The sequence below is a fragment of the Salvelinus namaycush genome, chromosome 35 (assembly GCF_016432855.1).
Source record: "Salvelinus namaycush isolate Seneca chromosome 35, SaNama_1.0, whole genome shotgun sequence".
Taxonomy (NCBI): Eukaryota; Metazoa; Chordata; class Actinopteri; order Salmoniformes; family Salmonidae; genus Salvelinus; species Salvelinus namaycush.
The window spans coordinates 32,138,297-32,162,997 of NC_052341.1; the positions used below are offsets into that span (position 1 = coordinate 32,138,297).

The 24,701-nt window shown below is 43.4% G+C and overlaps 1 protein-coding gene across 1 annotated transcript; it reads left to right on the forward strand.

The window, feature by feature from the left end:
• The first annotated feature begins 5,608 nt into the window (after positions 1–5,608).
• LOC120029695 (dual specificity protein phosphatase 3-like) lies at positions 5,609–18,601 on the forward strand. The gene is made up of 3 exons (XM_038974963.1): positions 5,609–5,775; positions 14,018–14,250; positions 18,360–18,601. The coding sequence occupies exons 1-3, from the start codon at positions 5,609–5,611 to the stop codon at positions 18,599–18,601; spliced, it is 642 nt and encodes a 213-aa protein (XP_038830891.1).
• Positions 18,602–24,701: the final 6,100 nt, after the last annotated feature.

Below are 24,701 nucleotides of genomic sequence, written 5' to 3' on the forward strand. Positions count from 1 at the left end.
GGGGGGGGCACACGCGGAGTGTGGCAAAGCCGGGTAGGATACCTGAGCCAACTCCCCGTGGTTACCGTGGAGTGAGAGGGCGTCGTACTGGTCAGACACCGTGTTATGCGGTAAAGCGCACAGTGTCCCCAGTACGCGTGCTTAGCCCAGTGCGGGCTATTCCACCTCGCCGCACTGGTAGGGCTAGGTTGGGCATCGAGCCGGGTGCCATGAAGCCGGCCCAACATTTCTGGCCTCCAGTACGTCTCCTCAGGCCGGCGTACATGGCACCAGCCTTACAGATGGTGTCCCCGGTTCGCCAGCATAGCCCAGTGCGGGCTATTCCACCTCGCCGCACTGGCAGGGCTACGGGGAACATTCAACCTGGCAGGGTTGGGGAGGCTCGGTGCTCAAGAGCGCGTGTCCTCCTTCACGGTCCGGTATACCCGGTGCCACCTCCACGTACCAGTCCTCCGGTGGCAGCCCCCCGCACCAGGTTGTCTCTCTGGGTTCTCTCTCCAGCTGCTCCCACCTGTCCAGCGCTGTCAGAGCCTTCCTCCTCTCCAGCGCAGCCTGAGTCTGAACTGCCTGCCTTCCCAGCGCTGTCTGAACTGCCTGCCTTCCCAGCGCTGTCTGAACTGTCTGCCTGCCCAGCGCTGTCCGTCTGTTCCGAGCCGTCAGAGCTGCCCGTCTGTACTGAGCCTTCAGAGCCGTCCAACCAGGACCAGCCAGAGCCGTCCAGCCAGGACCAGCCAGAGCCGTCCAGCCAGGACCAGCCAGAGCCGTCCAGCCAGGACCAGCCAGAGCCAGCCAGAGCCAGCCAGCCAGGAGCTGCCAGAGCCAGCCAGCCAGGAGCTGCCAGAGCCAGCCAGTCAGGAGCTGCCAGAGCCAGCCAGTCAGGAGCTGCCAGCGCCAGCCAGTCAGGAGCTGCCAGCGCCAGCCAGTCAGGAGCTGCCAGAGCCAGCCAGTCAGGAGCTGCCAGAGCCAGCCAGTCAGGAGCTGCCAGAGCCAGCCAGCCAGGAGCTGCCAGAGCCAGCCAGCCAGGATCCGCCAGAGCCAGCCAGCCAGGATCCGCCAGAGCCAGCCAGCCAGGATCCGCCAGAGCCAGCCAGCCAGGATCCGCCAGAGCCAGCCAGCCAGGATTCGCCCCTCAGTCCGGTGCTGTCCCTCAGTCCGGAGCTGCCCCTCAGTCCGGTGCTGCCCTTTGGTATAGTGGGATTGACATGGAGGGTGGCCATTGGGAGGAGGCCACGGAAGCGGGGTTTGACTATGGTGGGGTGGGGACCACGACCAGCGCCAGAGCCGCCACCGTGGACAGACGCCCACCCAGACCCTCCCCTAGAGTTTATGCTGGTGCGCCCGGAGTTCGCACCTTAAGGGGGGGGGGTTATGTCACGTTCCTGACCTGATTTCCTTTTTCTTGTATTTATTTAGTTGGTCAGGGCGTGAGTTGGGTGGGTTTGTCTATGTTTGATTTTCTATGTTGGGATGTTTGTGTTCGGCCGGGTATGATTCTAAATCAGAGACAGCTGTCAATCGTTGTCCCTGATTGAGAATCATACTTAGGCAGCCTGGGTTTCACGTGTGTTTTGTGGGTGTTTGTTTCCGTGTCTGTGTTTGTTGCACCACACGGTACTGTATCGGTTTATGCACTTCGTTTATTTGTTTTGTAATTCAATATTCAGTTTCGTTTTAATAAATCATTATGAACACTAACCACTCTGCGTATTGGTCCGATCCGTCTCGGAAGAATATGAAGAATATGACGATAGCCGTAACATTGCCAAATTTTTTGCAGTATTACTTTAGTGCCTTGTAAACAGGATGTATGTTTTGGAATATTTGTATTCTGCACAGGCTTCCTTCTTTTCACACTATCAATTAGGTTAGTTTTGTGGAGGAACTGCAATGTTGCTTCATGATGAAATCCCTGAGCGATTTCCTTCCTCTCTGGCAACTGAGTTAGAAAGGAAGCCTGTATATTTGTAGTGACTGGGTGTAATAATACACCATCTAAAGTGTAATTAATAACTTCACCATGCTCAAAGGGATATTCAATGTCTGCTTTTTGTGTAATAACCCATCTACCAATAGGTGCCCTTCTCTGCGAGGCATTGGAAAACCTCCCTGGTTTTTCTGGTTGAATCTGTTTTTGAAATTCACAGCTCGACCTTACAGATAATTATAAGTGTGGGGTACAGAGATAAGGTAAACATTTAAAAATCATGCTAAACACTAATATTGCACAGAGTCCATCCAACTTGTGAAGCACATTTTTACTTCTTTACTTATTTAGGCTTGCCATAACAAAGGGATTGAATACTTATTGACACAAGACATTTCAGCTCTTCATTTTTTATTCATTTGTAAAAATGTCAAAACACGTTTCCATTTTGACATTACGGGGTATTGTGTTTATGCCAGTGACAAAACAATCTCAATTGAATCCATTTTATATTCAGGCTGTAACACAACAAAATGTGGAAAAAGTCAAGGGTTGTGAATATTTTTTGAAGGCACTGTAGGTATTACTGCACTGTTGGAGTTAGAAACACAAGCATTTCACTGCAGCTGCGATAACATCTGCAAATCTGTGTATGTGACCAATAAACTTTGATTCGATTTGAGATGTGGGTTTTTGGTAATTGAATTACAGGTACAAGGCATTTTTTTTTAACTAGGCAAGTCAGTGAAGATCAAATTCTTATTTACAATGACGGCCTACAACGACCAAACACTAACGACGCTGGGCCAATTGTGCGCCGCCCTATGGGACTCCCAATCACGGCCGGTTGTGATGCAGCCTGCTTAAACTTACAGAAGGCAAATTTCTCCCAAACTAAATATAAAAGTGTTGATTTTAGTTAGCAAGGGTCTTTCCTTCAACATTGTGTTTTGGTGCATTTCTAATACCTTTTAGGAATTGTTCTGGTAGATGTTGTCCATGGCCTCTTTTCCATCTGTTTGACCTAGAAATCAAAGCCTTTTTAGGATTGAAAATGGTTGAAAAATGATCAGTGCATTCAGAAAGTATTCAGACCCCTTCACTTTTTGTTATGTTACAACCTTATTCTAAAATGTATTAAATCATTTCCCCCCCCCTCATCAATCTACACACAAATACCCCATAATGACTAAAGCAATACAGGTTTATAGATTTTTGCCATTTTACAAAAATATCACATATACATAAGTATTCAGACCCTTCACTCAGTCCTTTTGTTGAAGCACCTTTGGCAGGGATTACAGCCTCGAGTCTTCTTGGGTATGACACTACAAGCTTGGCACACCTGTATTTGGGGAGTTTCTCCCATTCTTCTCAAGCTCTGTCAGGTTGGATGGGGAGCGTCGCAGCACAGCTATTTTCAGGTTTCTCCAGAGATGTTCTGGGATCTGGCTGGGCCACTCACGGACATTCAGAGACTTGTCCCGAAGCCACACCTGTGTTGTCTTGGCTGTGTGCTTAGGGTCATTGTCCTGTTGGAAGGTGAATCGTTGCCCCAGTCTGAGGTCCTGAGCAGGTTGTCATCAAGGATCTCTGTACTTCGCACCGTTAATCTTTCCCTCAATCCTGGCTAGTCTGCCAGTCCCTGCTACTGATGGTGCCAGGTTTCCTCCAGACATGACGCTTGGCATTTAGGCCAAAGAGCTCAATCTTGGTTTCATCAGAGCAGAGAATCTAGTTTCTCATGGTCTGAAAATCCTTCAGGTGCGTTTTGGAAAACTCCAAGCGGGCTGTCATGTGCTTTTTACTAAGGAGTGGCTTCCATCTGGCCACTCTACCCTAAAGGCCTGATTGGTGGAGCGCTGCAGAGATGGTTGTCCTTCTGGAAGTTTCTCCCATCGCCACAGAGGAACTCTGTCAGAGTGACCATCGGGTTCTTGGTCACCTCCCTGACCAAGGCCCTTCTCCCCCGACTGCTCAGTATGGTGTTTCCAAACTTCTTCCATTTCATTAAGAATGGTGGAAGCCACTGTGTTCTTGGGGAACTTCAATGCTGTAGAAATTGTTTGGTACCCTTCCCCAGATCATTGCCTCGACACAATCCTGTCTCTGCGCTCTACGGACAATTCCTTCAACCTCATAGCTTGGTTTTTGCTCTGACATGCAGTGTCAACTGTGGGACCTTATATAGATAGGTATGTGCCTTTCCAACTCATGTCCAATCAATTGAACTTACCACAGGTGGACTCCAATCAAGTTGTAGAAACGTCACAAGGATGATCAATGGAAACAGGAGGCACCGGAGCTCAATTTCGAGTCTCATAGCAAAGGGTCTGAATACTTATGTAAATAAGGTTTCTGTTTTTTATTTGTAATATATTTGCAAACATTTCTAAAAACCTGTTTTCGCTTTGTCATTATGGGGTATTGTGTGTAAATTATGTAATCTATTTATGAATAAGGCTGTAACGTAACAAAATATTGAAAAAGTCAAAGGGTCTGAATACTTTCCAAATGCACTGTATATATGCCTTATTTAAAAAATATATATAGACACCCAATTTGACATGCTCCTCTGAACTTCATGTTGTTGCTCATGGGTCCTTTTAGATGGAAATGCCATATTATGTTTCATTACAGAGATAATTGGTAGGCACATTTTGCTGTCTTCACTTGCCATTGATTACAATGCATTATTAAAATGTGTCTAAAACATGTTAGAAAATGCTCCAAAACACTCCAAAACAACTCATATTACATCAGAATCCCATTCTGAATGTCTCTGCACTATTTTTTTTAATGTTCCACTGTCCCATAAATCCATATTTTCCAATTTTTTGTTGTTGTTATATTTGTAAACAGCGTAATTAGAAAAATTGATTTGTCAGTGGACATCATTTTTATTTTGCAGAGTCATCATTCAGAATGGGATTCTGATCTAAGTTGTCTTATCATCAGACTGTTACCATACTAACTGCATGGCTATCAGTCTGAAAGGAGTTGCTGTAAAAAAGACAATCATCTCAGATTACCTGCTACATAAGGACAAAATCAGCAGACAACAGGTAAAGTATGTACAAATTAAGTTTATTCAACAGTCTGATTTGTGATGGGACTGTTCACAAAAAGTGCACCTACATGTTAGAGACATGTATTCTACTCTCTGATTAGTACAAGCTATGATGTAATATGAGTTGGTATGGAGCGTGTAATTGTTTTTAAGGAAAAAAAGGAAAAAAAGGTTTGTAAGACGCTTTAGACATATTTGCATATTGCATTATAGTCAATGGCAAGTGATGACTCACCAAAATGTGACAACCAATTTTCTCTGTAATTAAACTAAATATTAAAAAAATATATTTGGTGGGGGATCAACTAGCACAGAAAGAAGGAAAATAAGGACACACGTTTATTTCCTTTAATGGCGCCCGGATCTCCGCCTTATTATCCGGTAGATACTCTTGTGTTGCGCGCGCGTGTCGTCAACCAATTCCTATCTCGAGTGTCTGACCCGCGGTGGGCGAGTTGGGCTGTGTCTGCGAACGAAGAGAGCGTACGTTTCAGACACCGTGTAGGTTACACAACATGACTTAACTGAGAATAAAATGCTGCAAAATCATAAATTGACACGACTCAGAGACTGACACGTTTGTTCGCCAGTTTGGAGAGAGAGAGCCCGGAACCATGAAAAAATCAAGCCCGGCCAAGCCACCACCAGCTGAAGTCACCGTGCCAGACGACGAGGTTACCGTGCAACAACTGAACGAGCTTTTGTCAAACAGCAGCGGATTTTACAGTTTACCAACACAGCATTTCAACGAGGTCTTCCCCAGAATATACGTTGGTAACGCGTAAGTTATTTTTATTTGACCGAATTCTTAGGAATGTGTGCTTTAGTTGTGCTGAAAAATGTCTAATGTATAACAATAATTGTATAGAACAGGGCTCTTCAACCCTGTTCCTGGTGAGCTACACTGGTTTGGGAACCAACCCGAGGTTGTAATTAACATGATTGTTAAACGAGTTAATTATTAGAATCAGGTGCGCTATATTCTGTTTGGAGTGAACCTACAGAACAGTAACTATCCAGGATCTGGGTTGGAGAGCCCTAGTATACAATTTCATCACCATCAATTAAAACCCTATTGTAAACGAACATTTTCCAAATCAAACCATTCCAAAAACATCGTCAAAAGGTGTCTCCGCATTCAATTGGCTTGATCTAACCTTGTCAAGTAATGTATTTTATGCATTAGGCTAATGCAATCTCTTCATAATATTTGCCACGAGCATGGGAGGCGGTAGCCCAATATTGGGCTAAAGGAGTCTAAAGTTACTCCAAGGATCTTTCATGTTCTTGTTAAAGGTGCAATATGCAGAAATCACTGCCATTTCCTGGTTGCAAAAATTTCAAAGTTTGCCTAATTTCAGTTTGTTACAGAACAAGCAATCATTGTGTATAGAACTATTGTACCATCTAAACCCGCTGTGAAATGTATTTTCCATAACCCAAAATATTGTATTTACAGCTGTTTGAAGCTGGTGTACAAACCTAAAGTAAACAAAAAGGTAATAATGGGAAGCATAGAAATGGCGCACAGAACAGATCTGCCTCAGATTTGCTTTCAATGAGTGACAGATCAATAACTCACATTTCTATGTGAATTTGTTCAGTCGCCAAAAAAAGTTACTTATTGCATGACAACCGGAAGCAGCAACGGTTTCATTTTCAATGAATGTTTTCGGAATATAATTATTTTTCTACAGGATTCTATTTTCAGGTTAAGATTTCTGCATGACCCAAAAACGTGCTATGATGTAGGGTAAGCGTACCTAAAGTATTAAGCCCACTTCCATCTTTGGATTCAAACAACACAACGTTCTGTTCTAATGTTTCAACCAATTCATCTGGTTGTTATAGCCAGAAGTTTGTATTCTAAGACGATCTGGTGTCTTAAGTTGACAGTGATGTCTAAGTTCAATTTCATAAACTTTTTTCCCCCTGATATTTTCTGTACCTTCTCAGATAAGTGATCGTACTTTATGTAAAATTTAGAGATTCATGTACTTATGCACATGATGGCATATTTAATTACTTTCTTGCCAGTTGAAAATGTTTATTTTTATGCAAGCAGTCGTGCCTGCATGTCAGTCACACAGTAGCAACATAACTTGGTGAACTACAACAAGGTAATAGATTTTAGGCATTCACAGCTTAGATCTTTATATGCATTTTCTCTTAAATGAGCCTTTCATTGTTATATAGTTCATTGGGAAAGTATTCAGACTCATTCAATTTATCCAAGTTTTATTACGTTACAGCCTTATTCTAAAATGGATAGTTTATTTTCCCTCAAACTACACACAATACCCCATAATGACAAAAAATTTGTTCAGGAAATTGACTCAGTACTTTGAAGCACCTTTTGGCAGCAATTACAGCTTCGAGTGTTCTTGGATATGATGCTACAAGCTTGACACACCTGTATTTGGGGAGTTTCTCCCATTCTTCTCTACAGATCCTCTCAAGCGCTGTCAGGTTGGATGGGGAGTGTCCCTGCACAGCTATTTTCAGGTCTCTCCAGAGATGTTCAAGTCCGGTCTCTGGCAAGAACATTCAGAGACTTGTCCCGAAGCCACTCCTGTGTTGTCTTGGCTGTGTTCTTAGGGTCGTTGTCCTGTTGGAAGGTGAACCCTCGCCCCAGTCTAAGGTCCTGAGCGCTCTGGAGCATGTTTTCATTAAGGATCTCTCTGTACTTTGCTCTGTTCATCTTTCCCTCGATCCTGACTAGTCTCAGTCCCTGCTGCTGAAAAACATCCCAACAGCATGATGCTGCTACCACCATGCTTCACCGTAGGGATGTTGTTGGCCAGGTGATGAGCGGTGCCTGGTTTCATCCAGATGTGACGCTTAGCATTCAGGTCAAAGAGTTCAATCTTGGTTTCCTCAGACCAGATAATCTTGTTTCTCATGGTCTGATAGTCCATCCCTATGGTGAAGCATTGGAGAAACTGCCCAAATTCACGTGTGCCAAGCTTGTAGCGTCATACCCAAGAAGAGTCGAGGTTGTAATCGCTACCAAATTTCTAAACTTGTTTTTGCTTTGTCATTATGGGATTGTGTGTAGATAAGGAAAATAAACTATTTATAGAATGAGGTTGTAATGTAACAAAACATGGAAAGTCAGGGGGTCTGAGTACTTTCCGAATGCACCATCTCAGGTGGACTTAAAGGGTACAGTAGCACAAAGCACTCCCTCTACACAATGTATAGAAATATTGATCAATACTAATGTGGCATAATATTTTTGTCTATCATTTATATTTATACCCCAAACCATTGGTTTCAAAATATTTAAGAGTAAACTTTGCTATGGTCTTTTTTCCCCAACATAAATCACTTCCAGTTAAGCCCAGTATGCTCCTATTATGCCCGGTTTGCATTGAAACACATGGGAATAGTGTGTTTATCCCGAATACTCAATAATCATCAGCATAAATAGTTTGGTTTCGATTACACAAACTACAGTTAAGCATATTATGCATCTAGCCATGGTGCCTTTACCAAGATTGAAACCGCTGTACTCTTTCCAAGATGTTTGGAGTGGACAGGTAGTCGTTGATGAAGAGAGAAGAGTAAGATCAGGGTTGAGGGACGTCTGGGACAGAAGACCTAGAAGTGGTGGACCAAAAATGCAAAGAAATGAGGGACACGAAGATGACTACTTGGAGACTACTCATGCACTTTTGGGTGGGGGAATTGTCATCTTTCATTCATCTGATCCCTTTTTTTTGGTCCACCACCTGTACCTTTTTGTAATACAGTAGTTTCAAACCTCCCGCTCTACTATCTTCAGATAGGCTTTAGGAAGTGCTACTACTTTCATGATGAATAGTAATTATCTGTTTTTATTTTAATAACTGTAGGTGAGGTTAATCTAATTATTCTTACAGAAATTAGGGCAGTATACGTTAGACATGTCTAAACTTAGACTTATAATACTGTATGTTTGTCCTGGCTGCTATCATGGTCGAACACTCCCTGAATGATACGTTTACTACGCATCTCAGTGACTGGATTGAAGACAAGCTCATTACACAAACTTGAGGCGTGAGTCACTCTCAAACGACACCATCCATGGAGCCAAAAGTCAATGGAAGCCATGACGTAAGGTGCACTAAAATGCTTTTATCGACACCCGCTCAGTCTTTAATATAAAAGTGCTGGGCAGCCCCTTGTTGACGGCACACTTTGGTTCTTTGTAATTGCTTGTTTTAATAATGCATGGGCTGGGACTGCACGGAGGAGTGAGTGGAGGACAGGGCAGGTAAATGGAGGGCGTGAAGGCATTAGCCATGCACTGAGTATAGCCTGTGCCTGCACCTATATGCGCGCACACGTACAAACACAAGCGGGTATGCATACACTTGGGTAGGCACTGGTGTACAAACACATTCAGACGCATAGATTCTTTATTTTGTACACTTTGGTGCTTACAGGCACATCCTCTGAAACATGTATTGTACACATGCTCAAAGTTACACATTCATCCTCAGCCCTTTACGGAGGCTTTGTCTTTACAAGAGAAATGTGACTGGATTTGCGAGAATAGACCGAGCCTCAGAGTGAATAATGAGAGGGCAAAGTAGATGGCAGGGAGATGGAGAGGGGTAGATGGAGGAGAGCGAAGGGTAGCTATATCGGGTTATGTGAGCAGATCTGAGCCTCATGTACTCAAGCCATCGCTCCATCACCTCAGAGTAGCCTTGGCCCTGCAAACAGGCCAGACAGATGGGCAACCTCATCCCCTAGTCATAAACTAAGATGGTGGCAGACTGGTTCTTCATTAGTTAGCCCTGCAGTGCGGGCATGTTGACCCTCTGTCCCAGGGGACCCATCCAGGGTCACTCAGCCTCTCTCCATGCCCCTGCCTGGAGCCTGATGATATGCTCATCCAACTGCAGAGCACTCTGGGATGAGATGATATAGCCCCCAGAGCATAGTAAATACAGTAAACATGACCTGCATTCAATGAAAGAGTTCTGAGACAGGATTGTGTCGAGGCACAGATCTGGGGAAGGGTACCAAAAAATGTCTGCAGCGTTGAAGGTCCCCAAGAACACATTGGCCTCCAACATTCTTAAGTGGAAGAAGTTTGAAACAACCAAGACTCCTTCTAGAGCTGCCCGCCTGGCCAAACTGAGCAATCTGGGGAGAAGGGCCTTGGTCAATGAGGTGACCAATAACCCGATGGTCACTCTGACAGAGCTCCAGAGTTCCTCTGTGGAGATGGGAGAACCTTCCAGAAGTACAACCATATTTGCAGCACTCTACCAATCAGGCATTTTATGGTAGAGTGACCAGACAGAAGCAACTTCTCAGTAAAAGGCACATGATGGCCCGCTTGGAGTTTGCCAAAAGGCAGCTGAAGGATTTTCAGACCATGAGAAACTAGATTCTCTGGTCTGATGATACCAAGATTGAATTCTTTGGCCTGAAATCCAAGTGTCCATGTCTGGAGGAAACCTGGCACCATTCCTATGGTGAAGCATGGTGGTGGCAGCATCATGCTTTTGAAAACCTGCTCAGGACCTCCGGCTGGGGCAAAGTTTCACCTTCCAACAGGACAACGGAGGAATGACTTCGGGACAAGTCTCTGAATGTTCTTGAGAGGCCCAGCCAGAGCCTGGACTTGAACCCGATCGAACATCTCTGGAGAAACCTGAAAATAGCTGTGCAACTATGCTCCCAATTCAACCTGACAGTGCTTTACAGGATCTGTAGGGAAGAATGGGAGAAACTCCCTGTTAGAGCCGATTTGGACATATCTGTATAAAAGACTGAACATACTGAGCTCCATTTACGTTTGTGTAAATATATGAATGTATATGATGAAATATTAGGTACGTACCTTTTATGATTTATATTTACCTGATCGAGATATATTAATTTGTTGTTAGTGTAATTCAGTTTTTGGCCCCCCCTCTTGCCCATTCATTGTACAGTGTTAAGTGTGTTAGTATAAAGGCAGGAAGTTGGGCCTTCGGGGAAAGGAGTCCTTGCTAGATGCAGGAGCGGTGTCGTTTTTTGAACATACAGACATACATAATATGACCTGTCTGTATGTATTTGCCATATCAAGTAATCTCTGCTTTAAGTTGATTGGAGAATCATTTTTTGTTAGATATAAGAAGAATAAACATTTGTTGCACCATATCCCTGGATCTCATTGAATGTTTGGCCGTTTGGAAACCTTGAGTGTGAACTGTATCCGTACGAAACAACCCCGCTTCAGGCTTGGGCAGTGGCTATGGTAAAGAGGAAAGGAAGCCACTACACTCCCCAAATACAGGTGTGCCAAGCTCGCAGCATCATAACCAATAAGACTTGAGGCTGTAATCATTGTCAAGGGTGCTTCAACAAAGTAGTGAGTAAAGGGTCTGAATACTTCAGTAAATGTTATATTTCATATTTATTTTAAGTACATTTGCTAAAAATTCTGAATTTGTTTTTGCTTTGTCATTATGGGGGTATTGTTTGCAGATTGGGGGGGACTATTGAATCCTGTCGTGGAATTATTGTAATCAAAAGGAGACTTTTACATTTCTTCAAAACCAGTAAACTTTTATTTAATTTCTGCACTAATGGAGCTTGTCATCGAGCCCCCCCGTAGGTGATTCATTGAGCACACCGACAAAAGATACCATGGCCTTATATAGCAAAGATACACCCCCTTCAGTCTACATGACAAACAACAGATGTATGGAATGAGTCACAAGGTTAAGATTCGTATGAAAGATTCTTACAATTCACAGCAGACAGTATCTGCTGTAAAAACTGTTCTCACTGCGTAGAAACCAGTGTCTGGCCCCGAGCCATCTCTCCCTGGTACCTTTTTTATAGAACAGAAACATTAACTCATGCTCTGGAATGTGGTATCACCCAAAGACATCGTAAATCTTCTGTCAGTGTTAAATCTCCCAGAGGTCCACTTTTAGTTCACACAGACACAATAGAGTTATAAGAACCCTCTATGCTGTTGCATGAAACAACCATTTGATGCAATTACAGTATTATAACATAATGTTGCAGTTTTGCTCTCACAATCCCATTTTAGAATAAGGCTGTAACGTAACAAAATGTGGAAGAAGTCTAGGGCTCTGAGTACTTCCCGAATGCACTGTATAATAAAGCATTCCATGCATCATCTCATTTGCAGACTTATGTAAGAGCCTACTATTTGTAATGTGCTTAATAGATGGTCATCACTCATCGCTGTTTGCAAAAAAGACTGTTAAATGAATTGCGAAACGCCCATAGTGTAGAGGCCTTGGCTATAGTCAGATACGTTACTTATTTCTTTGCATGAAATGTGTTTTCCCTCACGCAATACTACTTACTACACTATATGACTGGAGACATTAGCAGAATTTATTTTTTAATTTGACAAATTACAGGGTAGCATATTCTACTGACACTCAGATCAATAAAAACGATGTTTTCCATATCATATGCCTACGAGAAGGGGAGACCCAAATAAGAGGACATGTTTGTCCAAAAACGAACTTGGGTGGCACTAACCCAACAATAATATAGTGAATGAGCGCACTCACCGGGGATATGGCCGATGCTCTCCGCTGGTGCCAATAAGATAGGTAATAGGGCTACTGTTCCCTCAATTTGAGAATTTTGATAACTAAAAGACAGATGAGTCTTTTCATTGTCTTCTCTTTACAGCGTTAGCCATTTTCTTTCCAAACTATGTTTTCCTGCGATTTTTATATTGCGACATTCCTGGCTAGGCCTCTACTTTTCACTGACAGTCGCAACTCAACAAGCATCTATTTGGTATTTGCACCTTTCCGAATGTAGGCAATACAAAAAAATTATATTTAAGGCTAGGGAAGCTAATCAACCTCTGGCCAAATCATGCTTTAGCAGCCTATTTTGAATGATTGTATTTCTGTGTAGGCTAATTAGGCCATATAATTTTGGCATTTTAATTCAAGCCTTATGGACGCTCTGAGCCAATCTACTATCCCCCATAGTGAAGTTTGTTGGAGCCACTTTTAGACAGTGGATATGTCTGCCTATGTTAGTGGTCCCCCAGGGGACAGGGGAGTGTTCGGAGCCCAGTGCCATGCAGACCAGTGTTACCATTAGTCGGTAATGGTGTGCTTTTGGCTGTAATTTGTTGTTGAAAAGCCGATTTTAAATAAAAATGCCACCGGTCAATTGTCGGGGAGAAGAAGAAAAGGATTCATTGCTATAAAAAAAAAAAAATCTATGCAAAAATAATGTAGCCTATTCGTATGAAATTACCTGTTGGGCTCTATCGTCCCTCAATTGTCCCAGAGTCTGTTTGGGCTATTTCTCAACAAGCTAACATTTCCACTTCACAATAACAGCACTAATAGTTGACCGGGGCAGCTTTGTTAGGGCAGAAATTTGACATACTGACTTGTTGGCAAGGTGGTATCCTATGATGGTGCCACCCTATGACGGTGCCACGTTGAAAGTCACTGAGCTCTTCAGTAAGGCCATTTTACTGCCAATATTTGTCTATGGAGGTTGCATGGCTGTGTGCTCGATTTTTACGGGTGTGGCTGAAATAGCCGTCACCTCTAATTTGAAGGGCTGCCCACATACTTTTGTGTATATACAGTGTAGGTTTATTTGGTGTGATAATCGACAAGCAGGAAGCGCATCCAACAATCACATTTTCACAATGATGCTCCGAGAGTGCATTGACTACTCAGAACATTTAGGGTGACCAGCAGGAGAGGCTTTGAGACGGTGTTACGACAATGGCTTGAATAGCATGTCTGGGACAACTTTGTCAGAACTGCTAGAACCTGGTATTGCTGAACCATGTACTGTGTGTTTTTAGTTTGACAGCCACTGTAAAGTAGGTCTAGCATTTGCTGTATCTACCCTTGAGTAGCTACTCAACAAAGCTGATAAGTGATTATGGAAGCCTTCAATATAACTATTGAAGTGTTCCAAAGCAATGTACTCGGGTGTGCCCCGTGCTTAATCAATGTCTGCCGTCTACCTCATAAACCATAGAAATATCTATTTCTATCTCACAGGTTCGTGGGCCAGAATCTGATGCGTCTGCAGAAGCTGGGCGTGACCCACATCCTGAATGTGGCGGAAGGCAACTCCTTCATGCACGTCAACACCAATGCAGACTTTTACGCGGGCTCGGGCATCACCTACCATGGCATCCAGGCCAATGACAAGCCGCAGTTCAACCTCAGTAACTTTTTTGAGGAGGGGGCGGACTTTATCGAGAAGGCTCTAGCACACAACAATGGCAAAGGTGAGTCTGACAACTCTGTGTTCTCTTTAACCTTATTCATAGGTGATAATTGTGTATTTAAACCATTTCACCATGTAGTTTATAAGCAAATACCTGATTTCTATACAATAAAATAGTGGCAACTGCCTCTTATACAGTGCCTTCAAAGTATTCATACCCCTTGACTTATGCCACATTTTGTTATTACAGCCTGAATTCAAAATGTATTAAATAAATCTCACCCATCTACACACAATACCCCATAATGACAAATTGGAAACATGTTTTTTTGCAAGTTTATTGAAAGTTAAATACAGATCTAATTTACATAAGTGTTCAATACTTTGTATAATAACTAGTCGTGCACCGATATGACATTTTTTGGCTGATACCGATATCTGATATTTTCCTTGCAAAAAACCCCCGATACCGCTATTTACAATTTTTGCGACCTTCTAAGCATTCTAGTACGGTTAAATAGTTAACACCCATACGGACGCAGCGGTCTAATGCACTGCATCTCAGTGTTTGCTGACTTTTTGTACCGCTTTGACAGTACTACTGTATCTTTTATGACACGCAAAGACCCAAACGGCGTTCCATAGTATGTATGTCGTGAAGCTGATAGCAGTGGCGCTATTACTGTGCAACTCCGGTAGGGCTACATCTGAAAAATAGCGCACCGGTGCCCGACCAGTCGGCGAAAGCCAACATCACTCACGACAAGCGGTTGATTGTCAAGGGCAATGAATTCCATTATCTTGGCTTTAATGGATTTCGCCTTTGAGTCGTCTCGCTGAAATGTTCTTACTCTTTCAAATGACTGCTGGACATGTTGACTGCTTGATCCACACAGCAGACATTGTGGGCTAGGTTAGGAATGCTGTGTTGCACGTGTAGCGTAACATTTTACGCGGCGTCATTACGTTGTGTACCTACGTTTATATAGGTATGCACGTCAGCTTTGACATCGGTTTTTAACATCGGCGTTAAACTAGACATCAGGCCGATACCGATGTTGGCATTTTTAGCTAATATCAGCTGATTCCGATATATCGTGCATCCCTAATAATAACCTTTTGCAGTGATTGCAGCTGTGAGTCTTTCTGGGTAAGTCTAAGCGCTTTGCACACCTGGATTACACAATATTTTCAAAATTCTAAGTTTGTTAATCATTGTTGGACAACCATTTTAAAGTCTTGCCATATATTTTCAAACCGATTTTTAAGTCAAAACCATAACTCAGCTTCTCAGGAACATTAACTGTCTTTTTGGTAAGCAACTTTAATGTAGATTTGGCCATGTGTGTTCAGTTATTGTCCTGCTGAAAGGTGAATTAATCTCCCAGTGTCTGGTGAAAAGCAGACTAAGGCAGGTTTTCCTCAAGGATTTTGTGGAAAATCTCCCAGTCCTTAATGATTACAAGCATACCCATAACATGATGCAACCACTATGCTTTGAAAATATGGATAGTGATACTCTAAGTGGCATCTAGTGGGCAAAGCTTGGCACTTTCTCACAAATATTATGGTAAATAATGCATGTGACTTCAAATTTCTGAACAGGGGGAAAACATCACCAGATTCACTGGAAATGCATTACAAAGGATGAAGCGGCAATACTCCAAGCAGCAGCTCCATACAACTTGTTAAACATGGAGAACTGATACTGTATACTGTTTTTTTTGGGAGGTCCGTGAGTGGCTTTTGACCATTTTATTGGATTCCTCATGTTAGGAAGAATTATGGTCCAAATCAGATGTTAGGTACTATATTTGTTGAAGATTATATGAATCCTGTAAAGTAAAATTGCCAATTTGGGTGCAATTATTTTTCAAAATTTCTCAGATCGAATGATATTTCAACAAAATGTCTCAGGAATGCTGATCTTATCTGTTTTCTAACTACAGAAATGATTTCGGAGCAATCTGAGATGCGCTTTTTGAGGTTGAATGACTCCGTAATATCCTCTGCTATCAATAGTTTGTTTCCCCCTGGGAAAAACTGTGGACAAACCTTTGTTTCTCCAAGTCCAAGTTCTGAGGAGTAACAGCAACTGTCCTTCAGGGCACAGGATCTTTTAATGATGGATTAGACACTGAGTATACAAAATGTCACTTGTTAAATCCACTTTAATCAGTGTAGATGAAGGGGAGGTCACAGAAGGATGTTTAAGCCTCGAGACAATTGAGACATGGATTGTGTTGTGTGCCATTAAGAGGGTGAATGGGCAAGAACAAGATGTAAGTGCTTTTGAACGGGGTATGGTGGTAGTTGCCAGGCGTGCCGGTTTGTGTCAAGAACTGCAACGCTGCTGGGTTTTTCCATTCTCAACAGTTTCCCGTGAATGTCAAGAATGGTCCACCACCCAAAAGACATCCAGCCAAGTTGACACAACTCTGGGAAGCATTGCAGTCAACATGGGCCAGCATCCCTGTGGAACGCCTTTGACACCTTGTAGAGTCCATGCCCAAACGAATTGAGTCTGTTCCAAGGGTAAAGGGTGTGTGCAAATCAATATTAGGAAGGTGTTCCTAATGTTTTGTATAATCCGTGTACGTCATCAGTCCGGCTTAACAAAGTGGAGATGGATACTCCTGTAAACTGTTTTTCAGGCTAGTCCTATTCCACATTGCTGTATCAGCTGATGTTTCGGTCAGTTAAATTTGAGAACATTCTGCTGGTGATAGATCTGTTGTACCAAACCCCACACATTTTTCCATCGAGAGTAAACAGACACCACTTTGCCACAAGTTATTTTTCCTTTCCTCTGTGTTCCAAAGGTAAAACACGCTTAGAAGATGCTACTTAAAGAGGACCATTTGATGTACAGTACCAGGACAGTGAAACGTATTGCGTTTGATAGTACTGTAAGACGTACTCTTTGAAATATGTGTCAGATTTGTATCAGAGCACCAACACAAAACAAATGGAAATCTATCAAGGAAGTGAACAATAAAAGTAGTCCTATCACTTCAACCAACACCCTCTAATTTGTAACAGCCATCTGTAGACAGAAAGGACAAGAACAGCCACCTATCTCTGACCACGCCTCTGGCTCCTTTCTCCTCTCCCAAATGTTACCCTGGGGGCCCATTTCATTGGAGCCCTGAACACTGTTTTGTGGCATGGATTTAATGGAAGCGTTGACACAGCTGCGCAATTATAAATCATCTTAATTCTCAGCCAATTAGGCGGCAGCTGCATCGACACCCCAGTAAATCACAGTGTACTACAGTAGAGGAGGTGGAAGAGAGAGGCGGTGGACATCTTTCGAACGAGACACACAATGCCGTAACACCAGCCCCTTCCTGATGGATAAAGTGTCCTGCTATAACCCACCGAGGCTTGATCAGTGACATTTTGTGACCACCGTGCAGAGCTGTGGAAAGGTCAGCGTTGGAGCTTGTGCATGTGACTCGTCAGCCGGGTTGCTCAAGTGGACGAGTGTGTGTTGCCAGCCAGGTTGCGTGTGTTTTATTTATATATTAGCGGGATTGTGGGAAGCGGCGAGGTGTATGTAATGAGCTGCTACAGTCAGCCATGCGTTGATCGGCGGGCGGCATCGGGTTTTGAACACGCTGCGCAACCGGCAGCTCTGAACCGAGCACAAGCAGATCAGCTTCTCGGTGAAGTCAGCACGGTGAATTCCTCCCGGGCGAGTAGGTTGATTTTTAACGAGCGTATGCGTTGAGGATGATACGCGTAGCCTACATATCCAGGTGCGCACACTGCTCTGATGTGGCTAGGGCAGTGGTTAGGTGCAGTGAAGATGGTTGACATTGACTTGTCTGCCGCAGAGGTCAGGCCCTAGATTTGCATCTCCCTGGCTGAGATGCTTCGCCAGGCAAGGTTATATTTGGAGCATCTGTTCCCTCCCTCCTATCATCACTGTACCTCAGTCTTCCCTCTTTTTCCTTTTACTTCAGTCGACGTCAGAATCCTAATGCCATAAATGCTCTCCTTTTTTTGTGTCCATTCCTTTAAGACCACAGATCTGACAGGATTTGATGGGTGCAAGCAGTATAGTGAAACCCTATCCAGTCCTCTCAACCGTCAGTGTTCATGAAGGAAAGGAGTTGCGTAAAGAGAATTGGGACGTAGCCCTAAGTGTCTGTCTCTGTCCATCAGGGAAGGTGTACGTCCACTGCCGAGAGGGCTACAGCCGCTCGCCCACCGTTGTCATCGCTTACCTCATGCTGCGCCACAAACTGGACGCCCGGATGGCGGTCGCCACAGTGAGGCTCAAGAGAGAGATCGGCCCCAATGACGGCTTTCTGCGCCAGCTGTGCCAACTCAACGTGAAGCTGGCGAAAGAGGGCAAGTTGAATGGGGTGATGCCAGTCGTGGTGGCCAAGTTGAAGACCAAATAAGGGAACGAGAGAGCGTGACCCAACGCCTTCTGTAGGTCTCTGCTCCCCTAAGAGCCAACCGGCCTCAATCCACCCTGACCAGCAACACATCACTCAGACACATGCACACGTGTACATCCACAACCTGTAACATGATTGCATATACATACAGTGCTGTGAAAGTATTTGCCCCCTTTCTAATTTTCTCTACTTTTGCTTATTTATTTTTTTATACCGAATGTTAGCAGAGCTTATACCAAAACCTAATATTAGATAAAGGGAACCGGAGTGAACAAATACCACAACAATTACCATACTTATTTCATAAACAAAGTTATGCAACACCCAATGCCCCTGTGTGGAAAAAGTAAGTTCCCCCTTTCCCCCTAGGACTTACCCTCTGCAGGTACTAGCCTGCTCGGGCTTACCTTCCGTGACTTACCATATATCCTAAATCTACGATCGGTCGTAATACAATGGGACTACTCAATAAGCTCAGGCTTTCTAGGTCCGTATCCTGTAATTGGTTCAGCCTACGACTCATCTCCCCAATAAGTCAGAATGAGTGATAACAGGTATAGGAACTGTGCCTACCTTGTTTTTGGTGCCGGCTCCTGTTTCACTGATTCGGATTCTCTAGTTGGACTGTAAATCGTGGTTGACCCTGCTCGCAGCGCCAGCTGTTGAGCTCTAAAATAGAGTAAAGCTCACAGATGACTAGTAAAGCTCAAATCAAGTTTATTCACCCACTGGGTCACACAGCTGCATAAGACAGACGTGTTTCCTCCAGCGCAAGTATTTATACCCTCCCCTTTAGGACGGAGTCTCCTCCTTTTCCATAAACATCGTTGGGTGGGAAATTAAGTGATATGGGTAATAAACTGTTCCTTCTCACTTCATGTGACCTGACCTCGGCCCCAATTTCCTCTCTAATCCACAGCTAGATCCCCTTTATCAGTGACCGCAACCATGTGATTGCCTTTTTCCCTTCGTAACATTCCAAGCCCCTGGCTCTTATCCAACCTCCATTGACCCTACCATGTACACTCCTCCTACATATACCCATTAACTTCTGGTGTAGCATTAACAGGCGGATGGCCTGACGTTCTCCTGTAGATCCTCATGCCAGCGGTCAAGCATGGTGGTGGTAATGTGAAGGTTTAGGGATGCTTTGCTGCCTCAGGACCTGGACGACTTGCCTTTTTTAATAGAGGGAACTATGATTTCTACTTGAATGTGAGGCCATCCGTCTGTAAGCTGAAGCACAGCTGGGTCAAGCAGCAAGACAATGATCCGAAACACACAATCAAGTCTACATAAAAATGTCTAAAAAGCAACATCTAAACTTTTGGAATGAATGGCCTAGTCAACGTCCAGACCTAATCCCAATTGAGACTTTGTGGCAGTGACTTTAAATGAGCAATTCATGCTTAAACTCACAAATGTCGCTGAGTTAAAGCAGTTCTGCATGCAAGAGTGGGTCAAAATTCCTCCACAGCGATGTGAGAGACTGATCAACAACTACAGGAAGCGTTTGGTTGCACACATACGCTAAAGGTGGCACAACCAGTTATTGAGTGTAAGGGTGCAACACAAGGGAATTGGATGTTGCATAACTTTTTTGTTTAAATAAATAAAATGTGTATAATTTATTAGTATACTCACGTTCCCTTTTAATCTAATATTAGGTTTTGATTGAAGATCTGATAACGTTCCGTATCAAAAATAGGCAGACATTTTGAAAATCAAGAAGGGGGCAAATACTTTTTCACTGCACTGTACATGCATGCATGTTGACAGTCACACAAACTAACGCTTTCTTTTTCACACACACTGTATCTGTCACGCTGCTGTCCTCTTTCTCTGCCTGTATCGTTGGTTACATCTGTCCAACAGCGGGGGAGTTATGTTAGGCAGAGGAGAGATGGAAGCCTTCTAACCGTGGCTCAGTGCTTTAACGTATATTCTGTCACCCATCTCTCTATATTCCAATAACATACATGCCACTGCTAGTACATACAGCTCCAAAGTTCTCCTAGTGTGAGGTTTTGACCTGACCAATGAAGCATTCCCTAGACCATAGGTTTAGAACACTGGACAGCTCTCCCTGTGTGCCACTTTTGGAGCTCTGAGGTACGAGTAATAGATTATAGCACAATATTTTCATAGTATCACACTGCCAGGACTGTCTGACTACAGTGATGTCATGACACCAACAAAATGTATCCCAGACCAGTCTGGAATGTTTTGACAGACACTGGTTCATTTGGTCTAGTCCAGTGATTCCCAAACTTTTTATAGTCCCGTACCCCTTCAAATGTTCAACCTCCAGCTGCGTACCCCCTCTAGCACCAGGGTCAGCGCACTCTCAAATGTTATTTTGCCATCATTGTAAGCCTGCCACACACACACTATACGATACATTTATTAAACATAAGAATGAGGGTGAGTTTGTCACAACCCGGCTCGTGGGAAGTGACAAAGAGCTCTTATAGAACCAGGGCAATAATAATTAATAATAATAATAATTTTGCTCTTTATTTTACCATCTTACATATAAAACCATATTTGTTAATCGAAAATTGTGAATAACTCATCACAGGTTAATGAGAAGTGTGTGCTTGAAGTCTGTCTTAAATCCTTTTCCACACAGTCTGTATTTAGTTTTCATGCTAGTGAGGGCTGAGAATCCACTCTCACATAGGTACGTGGTTGCATAGGGCATCAGTGTCTTAACAGCGTGATTTGCCAAGGCAGGATACTCTGAGCGTAGCCCAATCTAGAAATCTGGCAGTGGCTTCTGATTTTTAAAATTACATTTTCACAGAATCGCTTGTTGCAATTTTGAGGCTCTCTTGTTCAGATATCGGTAAGTGGACTGGAGGCAGAGCATGAAAAGGATAAACTGGATTCGTTATCAGTTTCGGGAAGTACCTGCGTAATTGAGCATCTAACTCAGGTGCTTTGCTATATCACATTTGACATTGTCCGTAGCTTGAGTTCATTTGCACACAAACAAATCATACAATGATGGAAAGACCAGTGTGTTGTCCTTGTTAATGCAGACAGAGAAGAGCTCCAACTTCTTAATCAAAGCCTCGATTTTTGTCCCGCACATTTAATAAAGTTGCGGAGATTCCCTGTAATCATAGATTGAGGCGAGGGTGGGAGAAGAAATTGTCCAGATAGGACAGTCTTGAGAAACTCGTCATCATGCAAGTGGTCAGACAAGTGAAAATTATGTTCAGTAAAAACTTTATGCTCGTCTCTCAATTTAAAAAAAAAACGTGTCAATACTTTGCCCCTTGATAACCAGCACACTTCTGTATGTTGTAAAAGTGTTACATGGTCGCTGCCCATATCATTGCACAGTGCAGAAAATACATGAGTTCAGGGGCCTTGCTTTAACAAAGTTAGACATTTTCACTGTAGTGTCCAAAATGTCTTTCAAGCTGTCAGGCATTCCTTTAGCAGCAAGAGCCTCTTGGTGGATGCTGCATTGTACCCAAGTGGCGTCGGGAGCAACTGCTTGCACGCGCGTTACTACTCCACTATGTCTCCCTGTCATGGCTTTTGTGCCATCAGTACAGATACCAACACATCTTTACCACCAAAGTCCATTTGATGTCACAAAGCTGTCCAGTACTTTTAAAAATATCCTCTCCTGTTGTCCTGGTTTGCAGAAGAGGTCTTCTTTAATTGACCCCCCCATAAATGTAACAGACCTATACCAGGAGCTGTGCCAGGCCTGCCACATCTGACTCATCCAGCTGTAACACACAGAATTCACTGGCTTGTATGCGAAGCAGCAATTGTTTCAAAACATCTCCTGCCATGTCACTGATGTGTCGTGACAGTGTTGTTTGATGAAGGCATTGACTGTGTAGTTTTTTTGGGGGGGGCTTTTCCCCCAGCATTGTCCCAGCCATATCCGTGGCAGCAGGAAGAATTAAGTCCTCCTCAATAGTATGGGGCTTGCCTGTCCTAGCCACTCGGTAGCTCACCATTTACGACGCTTCTAGCCCCTTCTTATTAATGGTATCTGTTGCTTTTTATACATGTCTTACTACTCAAAAGTCGTCTTAATTCTTGCTCCAAAAATTCCTGTGGCTTATTTTTAAAATTGTCATGTTTTGTTTCTAAATGTCTGCGCAAGAGTGAAGGTTTCATTGAGTTGTGAGAGAGTACTTTTGCACATATAACACTGTGGCTGAGGAAAGGCACTGCTCCCAATATAAGTGAACCCCAAATCAATGTAGTTCTCATCATATTTGCGCCTCTTCGATGGTCCAACATCCCTGTCTGTTCGGTGCTTTCCCGGGTAAGGGGGCAGTAGCTCTTCGGCTGCATCAGATTCACAATTGTCAGTGTCCATGCTAGCTGGGCTAACAACAAATGTAGAATTACTGATGCTAGCATTGTATGTGCTCGTGGAAGCAGAACAACTTGTGTTGTCAACATGTGCAGGTGTAGTACTGCTGGTAGTAGCAGTACTACCAGTAGAGCTGGTATGTGTCTCTATGGACACTGGCCTTTTTTTAACCATTTATCAATTTTCGAGCAAACGGAATGAGCAGCAGCTACATTTGGCTACATACGGGCCGTTAGTGGAATTCCCTCAACTGTGTATTATTTGACTAGGCTGCCTGTATTTGACATTGTTAGTTCGCTGAACGCTAGATGGTTTATTTTTATTTTTATAGCCGCGTACCCTCGACGGCATTGCGCGTACGTACCCCTGGGGGTACGTGTACTCCAGTTTGGGAATACCTGGTCTAGACTTCCTGATTGGGTGTGACAGCGAAGCACCCTGGCATAACACCAGGAAGGGACAAATGTAGTGTTGGCTGGACTAATTTGGTATATCAACAAATCATTCCATAGAAACATGAAAGGTGGCTCCCCAAGATGTCAGCCAAAGGAATACGCACTTACTGTGCCAGAGTTACCACCTACTAATTCTATAGTACACATCCGTTCTGTCCATCCCATAGATCTACAGTTCCGCTGTCGGTCAATGTCACTCACAGCAATTCCAATTGGCCCTTACATGTCCACTGCCTTGCACCAAAATATGTGTATACAAATGTTATGCCTCTTTTGGCTTAACATGCACATAATGAGGTGAAATCCCAAGGCCTTCGTTTGTCTGTGTTAGTACATTGCTGTATATCTCTCAATGCCCTATTAGAGTATATTGTATGATCGAATCCAAAATATAAACGTCAGAACTTATTATATCCAGTGTTGCACACACAGTCGTACATCAACTGAGATTAATTGTGGTAGGCTTTTCTGAAGCAATGACGTCGGAATCAATGGGAAGAAAAATGCTCCACAGGCGAGCTCACTAGACATCGAGCCTTGGGGGGCGGTGGGGTCACCCCTCAGATATCCGGTGTTGTCTTTTGACTTGACATTGGATCCAGTCCCACTAACATGGACAGAGTCCTAATGACCAGCATCACTCCATTTTGGACATGATGCACTAAAGAGGGTTCTAGAACAGTTTGTTCACCCAGTTCTTCCCATGTGTCAAATCAGATAACGCTCACCATAGAGGCCTGCTGACTTATTGGTGCGTCCATGGATGGAAGGAATAGAAGTGGGATTAGTTCTCTCTCTGGCTGAGAAAATGAACTCTGAGAACTGGGTTGCGGTATCTCATACAGCACTATCTATTCCTCCTTTTAATCTAAATATGAATCATCTATATACATATTTAAGCAATGTGTCTAATGTGTAGGTATCATTAGTACATGTGGTTTAGTCGTTGTACTGTATCATTACTGTAGCTCTAAATGTATTACCCCATAAGTTCAACATTTACACACTTAGCGTTTTTCTGTCAACATTAGATCACTCAATCCTCCCACCACTAACTCGTCTACATTTCTTTTATATTCCAATATCTGTGCTTTAAAGATGCTTTCATGCATTTTTCTGTTTTGTTGAGGATATAAGATGATGCGATATACATGGACTGATTTGTAGATCTATTTTGATTGCTATCGATTCTGTGAGTCATGGTGCTAACTAATAGGATGTTCACGCATCACACACTACCATTCATAACCACCATCACGCCAACAGCGCAAAATTGTTGTTTTTCCTAATGAAT

Bases quoted from the DNA above. Each gene is read 5' to 3' on its own strand.
- LOC120029695 (XM_038974963.1), top strand. From the start codon at position 5,609: ATGAAAAAATCAAGCCCGGCCAAGCCACCACCAGCTGAAGTCACCGTG. The intron at 5,776-14,017 runs GTAAGTTATTTT...TCTATCTCACAG, and splicing joins AGAATATACGTTGGTAACGC to GTTCGTGGGCCAGAATCTGA. The intron at 14,251-18,359 runs GTGAGTCTGACA...TCTGTCCATCAG, and splicing joins AGCACACAACAATGGCAAAG to GGAAGGTGTACGTCCACTGC.